This window comes from Carettochelys insculpta, chromosome 27 (genome assembly GCF_033958435.1).
Source record: "Carettochelys insculpta isolate YL-2023 chromosome 27, ASM3395843v1, whole genome shotgun sequence".
Classification (NCBI taxonomy): Eukaryota; Metazoa; Chordata; order Testudines; family Carettochelyidae; genus Carettochelys; species Carettochelys insculpta.
Window position 1 is genome coordinate 2,760,416 of NC_134163.1, and position 12,514 is coordinate 2,772,929.

At 42.1% G+C, this 12,514-nt stretch overlaps 1 protein-coding gene across 7 annotated transcripts in view; it reads right to left on the bottom strand.

The window, feature by feature from the left end:
• The window catches only part of SPPL2B (signal peptide peptidase like 2B), a 97,842-nt gene that overhangs the window by 12,207 nt on the left and 73,121 nt on the right, over positions 1–12,514 (bottom strand). For 6 of the 7 annotated variants that reach the window (XR_012642639.1, XR_012642638.1, XM_074978225.1 and 3 more), the window contains 6 exons: positions 11,616–11,697; positions 7,593–7,667; positions 7,396–7,458; positions 5,820–5,919; positions 2,909–2,986; positions 500–660 (listed from right to left, as the gene is read on the bottom strand). Coding sequence is in view for 5 of the 7 variants with exons in the window: in XM_074978225.1 (XP_074834326.1) it covers positions 500–660; positions 2,909–2,986; positions 5,820–5,919; positions 7,396–7,458; positions 7,593–7,667; positions 11,616–11,697 (559 nt within the window). In the remaining 2 variants the exon portion in view is untranslated. Of the gene's footprint in view, positions 1–432; positions 661–2,908; positions 2,987–5,819; positions 5,920–7,395; positions 7,459–7,592; positions 7,668–11,615; positions 11,698–12,514 lie in introns of all 7 variants that reach the window. The other variant, XM_074978227.1, reaches the window with a different exon arrangement.

Genomic DNA, 12,514 nt, shown 5'->3' on the forward strand with positions numbered 1-12,514 from the left:
CATAATGGATGCATTTGACTTGCAACAAAGTCATTTAACAAAGAATTTAACAGAGTAGCCTAAAGGAGACAATTTAGGATCCTAAATTAACTCCCTGCCTCATTTTGTTAACATGTAACAAAGATCCGTACAATTCTTACTATTCATGGACATTATATGCTGAAGTTACAATTAATAACACACACAATAAAGCTGTTCGTCATAACTACCAAGATTTACACAGCTGGATCAGGGTGGACAGATAGGGACTGATCTATTTATATTAGTCAGTTTTAGTGGCTACAAACATTAAAGCAGAAGATTCTACAGCCGGTGTTCTACAATTGCTAAAGCCTGGACAAAACTCTTTAGAACCAAAACATCAACATTAAATGAATGCAAAACATCAAAGTTCTTTGTTTTGTTGGATAGTACTACAATATTTTACTCAACTTTAATTCTATTTAGGGTTTATTATATTAGTATTTCTTGAAGACACTCATATCAAACTGGTATTCACCGCAAAGCCGCTGCCCGTCCAGAACATTGCAAGCTCCTTTCGCCAAAGAGCCACGGCAAAGCTAGTGATTAGTGTACAGGGCACCAAGTAAAGCAGAGCTGGCTGTCCCATCTGCATTAATGCCAAGGCTACAAAGGTCACTAGAAGGCCAATTCCATATGCTAAAAGGAGATAAAAATAGCAAAAGAAAATAATTCAGATACAGTTCTGGTAAAAAATGGCAGCACAATTGTCTAGAAAAACATTCTAATGATGACTCCCTTTCCAGCAACCTTTGGCACATGGTCCCACAAGGGTGATTTGCTGCTTTGTTTACATTGACCATCTGCAGGCATGGCCTCCCACCCCACCCCTGAACTCCCAGTGGCTGCAGTTTGCTGTTCCAAGCCAATATAAGTTGTGGGAAGTGGCAGCCAGTACATCCTTGTGGCCTGCACCACCTCCATTGGCCAGGAATGGCAAACTGCGACCACTGGGAGCTGCAAGGGCAGGTTATGCTGTCCTTGTGGACAGTCAAACAAAATGTCCCATGGCCTGCCAAGGAAACTGAGCTGATCTGGCATTATTTGTTCTTGAAAAATCCATGCTGACTATTCCTTATAATGCAATTAGCCTCCGGGTAAGTATAAACTGATTGGTTATTAATTGGATCCAGAATCTTTCCAGGTGTTGAAGTAAGCCTGACTGGTCTATTCTACCCCAGTTCATCCCTGTGCTCCTTTTTAAACGTGTGTAGTATGTTTGTCAACCTCCAGCCTTCTGGGACTTCTCATCTTCCAGGAGTACTCAAGGTAATTGCTAAAGGCTCTGAGACTGGTTAGTTCCACAGAATGAATTTCAACAGGCCCTGCTGATACAAACATATCTAATGTCTAAATATCATTTAACTCGTTCTTTCCCAATTTTGGAATTTTTACATTTCTTCCTCTGATTGCTAATATTAATTTTGTTGAATATGTGGTCACCATGAACCTTTCAGTGAAGCCTGAAGCAAAAGAAGCATTAAGCACCTCAACTTTCTGGATGCCACCAGTTATTAGCTACAGGCTGCACCTCCTAAAACTGACACTCTCTGATTTGGCAACAGATGCTCCTGGACCACAGAGAGGGGGCAAGAGGGCAAGCCAGAGGCAGCATCTCAGCAGCTACATGGGGGGCAGCTGCACGGAGCCAAGGCCTGGGCCAGAGCACTAGCATCCCCTGGCAGCTGTATAGGGTCAAGGCCAGAGCGCTGGTATCTCGCATCCCCTGGCAACTGCATAGTGCTGAGGCCAGAGTGCTGGCATCCAGCATCCCTTGGCAGCCATGCCAGGCTAGGCCATGAACATTAACGTCCCCCAGTCCAGCAAAATCCCTCATTTGGGACCACTCAGGTCCAGAGGGTGGCAGACCAGGGAGATGCAACCTGTATTAGTATTAGATGAATGTACTGAATAAACCCAGCTATCCAAGTGTCAGACATCAGTCCTTATGCTGACAAAATAATTAAAAAAATGAGGTTTGAGACAAAATTTTGTCAGATTCGGTGGCAGCAAAATCATTCACACCATTTTCTGAAAGTGAACTCTTGATTTTTTCTGACTGTAAAGTTACAAGTGCTTTAACTGTTTATTTCAAATTCGAAGAAACTTTTTCCCCCTCCGTCAGCAGAGAACCACAAAGAAGAAGCTTCAGCTGATTGGGTTAGTCAATCAACTGAGGGCATGCTACACTACCGCTTAAGTCAGTCTAACTTGTGTTACTTGGGGTGAGCCATGCAAGCTACAGAGACTTAAGTACAGACATGCCTTCTGTTTCTGGTGGAAGTGGAGTCAGAGAGTGTCTTCACCAGATGCACTACGGCACCGATGAAGTGCTTCTAGTGCTCTCAATGTTGTGAAAAATCACACTTTTAAAAGAAAGCTAGTAGTATCTAGGAAGACATGGTCATCTCCACAATTTAATTTAATGGAAGTCAATTACACATTTTTGCAGGCACACAATTTCAGTCTGAAGTCAAGACGACAAATACTATACTTGAATTCTCTCATGTAATAAATGCAGTTTGACAATTCCACTAACACAAATTACAATGATAAGAAAGAATAAGTGTATCTCAAACATACACAAAGACACTGTAATTCAACCAAAGGGTTCTGGCAATGGTATAAGCCATAACAAAGAGCTTACTTTCTAGTTTGAACAGACAAAACAGCTCAGACATGTGTTATGCTGTGGCTCATGGGTCCAACTTCAAAGGTAGTACAGCTTTTATTTATTTATTTATTTATTTTAAACTGCTTCACTACTTGATTGTTGATAGCAAGATAAGAACAGAAAAGTAAGCTATGTAATAGGAGAGCTCTGTCTTGGCTTTTCCAGGGACTGATTGCACTGGCTGCTGGGTAGAAACATCAGGGTCATACATACCTATAGTGCAAGCTACAAAATAGACTCTGGAGGATTGCACCTGAATATCAAATCTATGGCAGTAGGCTACCAGTAAGCCTAGAGAAGAAAAGAGAGTTAGGCCATTTTAAAACACATATACAACACATCTAGGTGATTATTAAATGGTCCACCAACCTGCCAGATTTCCTGCTCACTACGCTATGCCCTATCATCTAAATTCCCTCCAAGCTACATGGCCACACATCTTCCTATTAAGCCCTGTGCAGGGGCTTGGTGCTGCAGCGGAGAGACATGCGTCTCTCCAAGTCCTGAAGCTGCCATGGCTGGAGAACAGTTGACTCCTTGCCAGATCTAGCACAAAGTTGCTGTGGCTGGGAGAGAGGTCTAGAGCAGCTCTGGGTAGAGAGCAGTGTGGGGGCTGTCAGCAGCAGGTCTGACTCCTAGCTGGGGAGCCATGGGTCTCTGTGCTGCCCCCATGTGAGCTCTGGCTCTACACTCTCACTGGCTGGTTCCCAGACAATGGGAGCTGGGGTGGTGCCTGCAAGCAAGAGCAGCATGCATGTCAGCTCCCAAGAGCCCAACCTGGTGGCTGCTTCCAGGCACAGCATGGTGCCCCAGGACAGGTAGGCACCAGAAGCCACCCAGGTAAGCCTGATCTCCAACCCCCTACACCTCCCCAAACCTACAGCCACCACCTGCATCCCAAACCCCCTCATGTCCCACCCAACCTCAAAGCCCACATTCCTAGTCCAGAGCTTGCACACATCCCTGCTCCCCAGCCCCCAGGCCTGAGCCCCTCCCCAGACCCACCGTTAAACCCCTTGCCCCCAGCCACACTCCCAGTCCAGAGCCTCTACCCATCCCTGCACCCCAGTTCCCAAACTTGGAGCCCCCTCTTGCAGCCCAAACCACTCATCACCAGGTCCACCTCAGAGCCCTCATCTCCTCCTCCCTTAACCCGCAGCCGCTTTCTGTACTGTGAATGCCTCAGCCCCCCCCCACCGCAATCTGCAGCCCCCCTACTGTACTCCAAACCACTCATCCCCAGCCTCACCCCAGAACCCTCACCCCCGCCTGCTCCACCACTGCCTGCCTCAGTCTGGAGCCTCCTGCCACACCCAGAGCCCCCCCAGTTAGAGTCCTGACCCCCCAGCACACAGGGAGTGTGGAATGACTTTCATTATGTGACACACACCTCCATTCTTGGGCACAAAATGAAAAGCATTCCGCACAGGGATAGAACAAATTAGGGGGAACACTACCTGTCACCCTGACATAATTCACAAGAGTGCACGGCTCCCAGAATAGACAATGTGTACTTCTACTGTACTGGGTTTACATCAATTAATGAGTCAGCAACTTGACATCTGTAAGTAAACACCACTCAAGTGAACAACCGACAGTTCATATGCAATATAAAGAACTGCAAACAAGTATCATTAACAGTGACAGCCAACATGACTGTGCCCTTTACACAGGTGTAGATGTGCGTATTGATTCATATAGTGGGAATTTATGGACTTAAGACTCCTTAAGGCCCTTTTCAAGATCTGGGCCATATTACCATACAAAGAAATACAAATTCTTAACAACTCAAGCCTTCCCCAGTGAGGAAAATGAGGAGAAGTGACAGCATCTCCAATGAATGATCTAAATACTGAATAGCAGAGTTCATAATGTACATATGAAATTTTCCTCATTAAATTGTAGGTCCTCAGATATTAGCAAGAGAAGTTGTGTGAGTTAGTATCATCTATTCAGCCAGTTTCTATTAATGAGAGAGAAAAGCTTTCAAGCTCACACAGAGCTCTTCTTCAAGAGGGTCCCTGGGATCTCATGGTGAATTCTGTGTAAGCTCAAAAGCTTGTCTCTTTCACTGGCAGAAGTTGGCCTAATACAATATATTCTCTTACCTGAATCACAACTATACTAATTTTCTTGAAATTCACCTCTGTAAAATCATAGCAAGATCAACTAGACAAACCAGGTGTCACACTATTATGTTATTCTCACTGTTTGTGTGCAAATTTCTTATAGAATTATATCGTAAGCTTAAACCACATATACATGAGTAAAAAAATGAATGAATCAATTTTGGTGAAATGAACAGAAAAAGAACAATGAAACTGAAAGGCAACAAATTTTAAATTCCAAGAGGATTTAAATCAAGTACACAGAGAGCAATTAACCTGTGGAGCCAGTGAAACAAGACATCGTTAAGGTTAAAAACACAATTAAAAGACGAGGTATTTAGAAAAACATCCAGTTTCATTACAGAAGGAACAAAATTTAAGAAGATCAATATTCATGATTCAGGACACAAGCCAACTACCAACTGCATCCATTAACACTTCTTGATTTCCCCATATACAGTAAACTCTTTCATATCCAGCATTCTATCATCTGGAATTCTCAAATAACTGGCATTTTAACCATAAGTAAATTTTAGTTACATTTTCCATAAGTACAGTATAGTGAGCATAAATAGAAATAAATACAGCAAATACAGTATAAGTTTACAGTGTACAATTCTACTGTTGTTGGTAAATAAAGTACTCTCCACACATTTTTGTTTATTTCTTAATATCTCATCTTGTTTTTCTCTAGTATTATGCATTACTAGGTATACCTCTATTATCCAGAATATTTGAATATCCGGCAACCTCCCAGTCCCAGGGCTGCTGGATATGAAGGCGTTTATTGTACGTAAATCTCATCCTAACACTAAATTAATGTAGATTCTTCTCATTTAATTTGTATGTTAAGAAAAACAAACAGCAGAGCCAAAGGAAAAATGCATATGTTTATGAAGCTTAGGAAGGAGCGAGGTTACAGTTACCGCTTGGAGTGAAATCAGAGGAGAGGGATGACATGTCTGTAAGAACTTTTCCATTTGCTCCATGCCACTTAAGCAAATAATTAGAAATACCTGGAACTAGGATGTCTCCAAATCCTAGGAGGGAGAAAGGCCTATCACAAAGAGCCAATGGTGAAGAGTTCAGTCTTGGAACCTTCAGGACCATGGGGAGCTTTGGAAATAAGAGAAGACATGTTTTACAAAGTAGAAAAGTTTCCTCTGTGTATTTACTGTACCAAATACATCACACTGGGCATGCAGACTTTAAACTGATGAAACATACATAAAAGTATTATACTTAAAAGTATTATCGGAGCATTATTTTCATTTGCCATAGCTCCCAAGAACAGCATGGATTGATTAAAATCACTGTTTTTTATCATTTAAGTCAGCAAAGAGAAAATCTTGCTTTAATTCACTGAGTTTAATCCTATTCGTATTGTATAATTATTTTCCTAAAGAAAAATTAGTTCATGATAGTTCAAATAATTTGGTATTTTTGCTAACCAATAGGACACATTGTATCTACACATATTTAAAGACATATTCCTCAACAGCTATTTAGATTCTTAAATGTTACATTTATTGTTATGCTAGAAAATGGTGAACAATGTGCTTAATTTACTACATTTTTTTTTAAACTTGGAATTTGTGTCAGGCTGCATTTGTATGGAAATCGGAATTCAATTAAAAAAAAACCAAAAAAATCCCTAAGTTACATAAAACTAACTCAAATGTGCTAGGGATAAGCTTACTTTTTTTTCCTTAACAAAACATGTTTTGCATTTAAAAATAACTCATTTATTAAATAAAGGAAGTATTATTTGTAGCTAGTGAATTGAACTGATTGTTTCTGGTCCCCATATGCCTTCAAGAGTTTAGGACTAGTAGATCTCATTGTTTTACACCTTAATTCACAGATGGGAAGAAGAAGAAAATAAGCTTTCCCGTTGAACAGAACTTGTTGACTAAACCAAAATGAGGAAACACTCTTCTACACTTGCAGAGATGACTCTGCCCAAACATTAGTTTAGCACTTCAACAATTTTGAGTCTAGGTGCTTAGCAGCGACTTCCACCAATTCAGTGGTTTGTCTTTCTGTAAATCTTTGGAAGAAAAATGTACTGGTTGAAGATGTTTTTAAACTTTAAATTATTTTTATCTAAATGGACTGCGTAAGTGATGAATAGCTTCCTCCACTCATTTCTCTGCACAGCAGAAGCTGTATTTTCCTTTCTACATGGCTCGCTCACATCATGGTAGTGTGCATATTTTTCTGACCACGCAAATGGAAGGAACACGCACACACACCTAAGCAGACATTAACAATATTAAAATATTACTAGGTTTACATGTCTCTTTGCAAACACAGCGCACACATTTCCCTACACTGAAAATTTAACAATTCAAGATGTGATGAAAGTGGACCTACTGCAGAAAACTGCTTAAAATTCTGTTTGAGAATGCTGGGGTTCCCAGGGATCTTTGCTGTGTTTTATATTTCTACTCCAAATGCTTTTGAAACTAGCAGCCCTATAAGTACTAGGCCATTTCAGCAGCTCTTTGTGGTCTAGTCCCTTTCAGTAGTTGAAAGCCCAGAGGCTAATGGCTGGGAGTTAGTCTCATATTTATAAAGGCATACAAGTACCTTTTCATGAGTGGCAGAGTCAGTTGGGCCCGCAGCCACCTCCACCATTATACTCTGACCTGTCTAAAGAAAAGAGAGGAAATTATAAACCAGCACCTCTGTCAGCAAATCTGGATAATTTAAGGACACACACAAAAATATCCTGTTGCTGTTCAGAATAGACAGTAACACAAACAGTGGAGACAAACTGTACATACCTTTGTTAGATGAGGTGTGATGAATACAAAGAACACATCATATACAAAAAGAACCATCAGGAGCAAGGTGCAACCCTGGGAGAAAGAGGAGAACTTCAGCAGATAGTTTATGTCCTCTGTGCTAGCTAATGGAAATAAATTTATAGTTGGCAATTCACAAGTATTCCATTTCCAATAACTATTCAATATATACACACACATTACCCGAATTCAACCCTGTATAAAAACAAAAAAGCAGTCAAGTAGTACTTTAAAGATTAACAAAATAATTTATTAGGTGAACTTTCGAGGGACAGACCCACTTCTTCAGACCATACCCACACCAGAACAGACTCAATATTTAAGGCATAGAGAACTAAAAACAGTAATCAAAGTTGACAAATCAGAAAAACATTATCAAGGTGAGCAAATCAGAAAGCAGAGGGATGGGGAGGGATGGGGAGTCAAGAATTAGATTAAGCCAAGTATGCCAAAGAGCCCCTATAAATGTCCCAGAAAGTTTGCATCCCGGTTCAAACCACGTATTAATGTGTCAAATTTGAATATGAAAGAGAGTTCAGCAGTTTCTCTTTCCAAAGCAGACTGAAAATTCTTCTTCAATAAGACGCAAACTCTTCAGTCATTAACAGAATGGCCTACTGCATTAAAATGCAGACTAACTGGTTCGTGGATCAGGAATGTTTTGATGTCTGTTTTGTGACCGTTAACTCTTTGTCTGAGAGAGTCTGAGGTCTGTCCAATATACAAAGCATTTGGGCATTGTTGGCACATGATGGCATATATGATGTTAGCTGAGGAACGTGAGAATATGCCCGTGATTCTGTGAATAACCTGGTTAGGTTCAGTGATGGTATTTCCAGAAAAGATACGTGGACAAAGCTGGCAGCAGGCTTTGTTGCAAGGAAAAGTCCCAGGACTGGTATTCCTGTGGTACAGACTGTGGCTATTGGTTAGGATCCTCAGAAGGTTGGGAGGTTGTCTGTAGGAGAGAACAGGCATGTCACCCAGGGCCTTCTGGAGTGTGGCATCCTGATTAAGGATAGGTTGTAGGTCTTTAATAATTCGTTGCAGTGGTTTGAGTTGGGGGCTGTAGGTAATGACCAGTGGTGTTCTTTTCTTGGCTTTTTTAGGCCCATCTTGGAGTAGCTGGTCTCTGGGTATTAGTCTGGCCCTGTCAATTTGTTTTTTTTATTTCTCCTGGTGGGTAATTCAAGTTTATGAATATTTGGTAGAGATCTTGCAGTTTTTGGTCTCTGTCAGTTGGATCAGAGCAAATGGGATTGTACCTAAGGGCTTAACTGTAAACAATGGATCTAGTTACATGTGCAGGATGGAAGCTAGAAGGGTGCACATAAGTGTAGCGATCAGCAGGTTTCCGGTACAGTGTGGTACCGATCAGGCCATCCTTGATTTGTACTGTAGTGTCCAGGAAATGTATCTCTTGCGTGGAGTAATCGAGGCATAAGTTCATGGTGGGGTGCAGATTGTTAAAGTCTCTGTGGAACCCTGTTATAAGTGTGTCACATGGAAAGATCTGTCCTTGCACACAATGTATAATGGTGCTATCCTTCAGACAGAACGCTGTACACTTCCTCCCAGTAAAATTCCTGAAACTTGCTTGCTCTATGAAGTTTAAATATGCTGTAATTTTGATTTGTTAGGAATTGTGGGAAAGCTCTGGAGAACAGACTCCTCTAGACAGCAGTAACTATAACACTATCTTGACCAATCCATGCTGGGCCTCAGAGTTTTGTTCAGGGTCAAGTTGTCCATCTTCCTGCCCCATTGAGAAATTTTGCTATGACAGCCACTTACGGTAAGAGATGGAGGGAACATTCCACCCCAGAATGATCAGCTGGGGGATGCAAACATTCCATTGAAGGAAGAGAACAGTCAAGATCTGGGATAGTTCTCAATTCAGAGGTGTGGGACCATAAAAACCAAAGCACATTCCAACCCCATTGCATGCTCATGTCCTCCAAACAATAAGCATGTTGCCAAGATACAAAGAAGTGCAATACAACGATATATCATAGAGGCAATCTGTATCAACTGGCCAAACTCTTCATAAACAAAATGAAAGTAATGAATATTACTAGAGATAAAAGCTTAGGTGGGCCCTGGGGAAGAACATTCATGAGGGACTGCACCATGAAATGATGGATTTATTTGCTTTTCTTTCCTCCTCTAGAAGCTCCTCTAAGTGTAATAGTCTGAGGCCTAATTAACTGTGCTGGAAACTCTGGAAAGGGTCATCTTGGTCAGACATCAAGATTCAAGACATCTGCAGATATCTGTCTGTATAGATAATCGAAAAACCTCAACAGGTACAGCTCCAACTACACTGGTGTATTTGGCCAAGCCAAGGGCCAATATGAATATTCTTGTCCTTTCAGTGTCTCTTTGTCTTAATCAGTCTGACAGCTGTGAAAGATCCAAGAGTGGGAACACTGCATCACTGGTGAAGAGGGCACAAGTACATTCTGTTCCTATCCCTTTAGCCTATTCCTTCACGGACATCCCATTTCCAATGTCTTACCTCACATTTAATTACTCCTGAGGGCATTCTGTGACAAAAAAACTAAAAATTCTGCACACGATATTTTAAAATTCTGCAAATTTTATTTATCAAATAAATGTGGAGGCTCCCACATGGCACTAGGGAGCAGAGGTCACTGGGTGCACAGAGCTTGGAGGCCACTGGTCAGCTTCCATAGGAACATGGACTCAACAGTGGTTCTGCACCCAAGCCTGACACAGCACAAGCACAAGGCATGCCACAGAAATACTCCAGGGCTCTGGCCCTCCATGTCAGGAGCACCAGGTGAGGGCAGGCAGGATCCATGTGTGGAGGAGCTAGGGTGGATGGATCCAAGCATGGAGCAAGATCATTCTGAGGGGACCAATCTGGCTGTGGGCAGCTCAGCGAGGAATCCAGGTGTGTGTGTGGCAGGGGGATCTGCATACCCAGAGGTTTGCTGGGGGTTCTGGGTGCAATGGTAATGGGACGTGGGATCTCCATCCCAAAGAGCCCCACTCCTCCATCTGGACTCCTTCACTGAGCCCCCTACCAAGCACTATGTAAAGCTATACCCCTTCTCCCCTCTGAACTCGAACCACCTTCACGTTTCAGTGCAGCTGGGTGGGGCTTAGTAGGACGGGGATCCAGGTGGCTCATTAGGGTGGTCTACATGCAGGGGGAGTGAGGCTCGTTGGGGGCAGTGGTTTCTGGGTGAAGGGGGTGGAGGTTGACGCTCAGTGGGAAGGTCTGGGTATGAAGCGATCTGGATGCCTGGTGGTTTGGGTGGATGGGGAAGCAGCTCCCTGTACAGTGATCCCTCCCCCTGCAGCCGAGACATGCTGGATGCAGGACACACGTCGGGGGGAGTTTGCAGAGCTTCCTACAGCTGGGGATGGAGGTCTGACACAGCTCTGGGTGCTGTGCAGGAGGAGAGGAAGGCCTGCCCTCCCCAACCCAGCCATAACTAGTAGCTGAGCATGGCACAGGGTAGGAGCCATGAGCTGGGCCTTCTCCAGTCCCAACTCTTGCCCCACAGTGATTTACCTCTCTGTTAGCTGCCCTGGACACCCAAAACATACTGCTGGGGGAGGGCAGGGGGGATGCATGACCACTCTTTTGTCTTCCCTTTGCTTCACCATCAGAAGGACATTCTTCAGCAGGAAAGCAAAGAAACCTGAGGGGGACATAGATTTCGCATATGTGCGAAGTTGTGCCTGGAGTAACATTCATAGGACAGTAGTTGGTACTTTCAGACACGGACTTTTTTCTGTCAGCAGCCAGCTCTCTACTGAATGGAAGATTACCAACTTTGTGCAAGCCATTTGATTTCTGAAAGCTCTTTGTTCACTTTAAGTTATTTAAATCTGCTCCTGGTGATCCACACACAGCACCAGTTAAAACCAGAAATGTGTTTCCATATCAACATGTGCAATCAAAAACTGCCCTTTTATATCCCATGCCTGAGAAGGTTCTTTAGTTTGGCACTTGCATTGTTTCCTTACCTTGAATGTAGGTAGTCGGATTGTTTTCAACATATAAAGACAGAAGGCAATTCCCAAAGCATCTTGCAGAACCCATGCCCATCTAGAAAAAGAAGAATGTTACCTCTCTGCAGGAGGCACAAGAAGAGCCAATCCAAATCACGATCTCTCAAGCAGGTTAAAAATAGTCACTCATAACCAGCTTGGGCAAAGAACGCAAGCTACACAGACATATTGTTAGTGCTGTCTTTTTCTCTCTTTTGAATTAATGTGTATAATAAACAGAGAAAATGTAATACCTAATGTCTTATCTGTTATGACTTTAATGTTAATAATTTAAATAATAATAATAAATAATTTTAGTAGACAGGTTGCATTTTGTGCTTGCCAATTATGTCTATAAAAACCAATTCACTTCTGTAATTTTCTTCTACCTATCAGACTTTCTCCACTTTCTATTGAAAGTCTAGAACCTGGACATCAACACAGACAGAGAATGACTACTAAACTCATTGCCAGTACACTATTTTAAATCACAGTGGCCTCTTTCTTAGTGTCTTTGGAAAAGATATTGCTGGTTGCTACTGAAGAGAAACTATAATGTATATAGTGAGCTTTACATCACAGCATGTATTTAAAATGTGTATCTTATATCAAACTGGATAGTTTCATGTACTTACATTGATACAACCTAGGAAAAACTTATATTTCTGTGTGTATTTAATTCAAATTCAATTTTACAAATTTACCTGCATCTATTGAGGATTAGCAAGGAAGTAACAAGCATAAGAATAAAATGCGCCTCAGTACTGAATTCTGAGTAATGTGAGACCTCATCACAACAATTCCTTATTTGTTGAGAAATAGAGAGACCCCACAGGATATTTTGTGGAGGGACTTAGTGTAGTCTGTCAATTAAG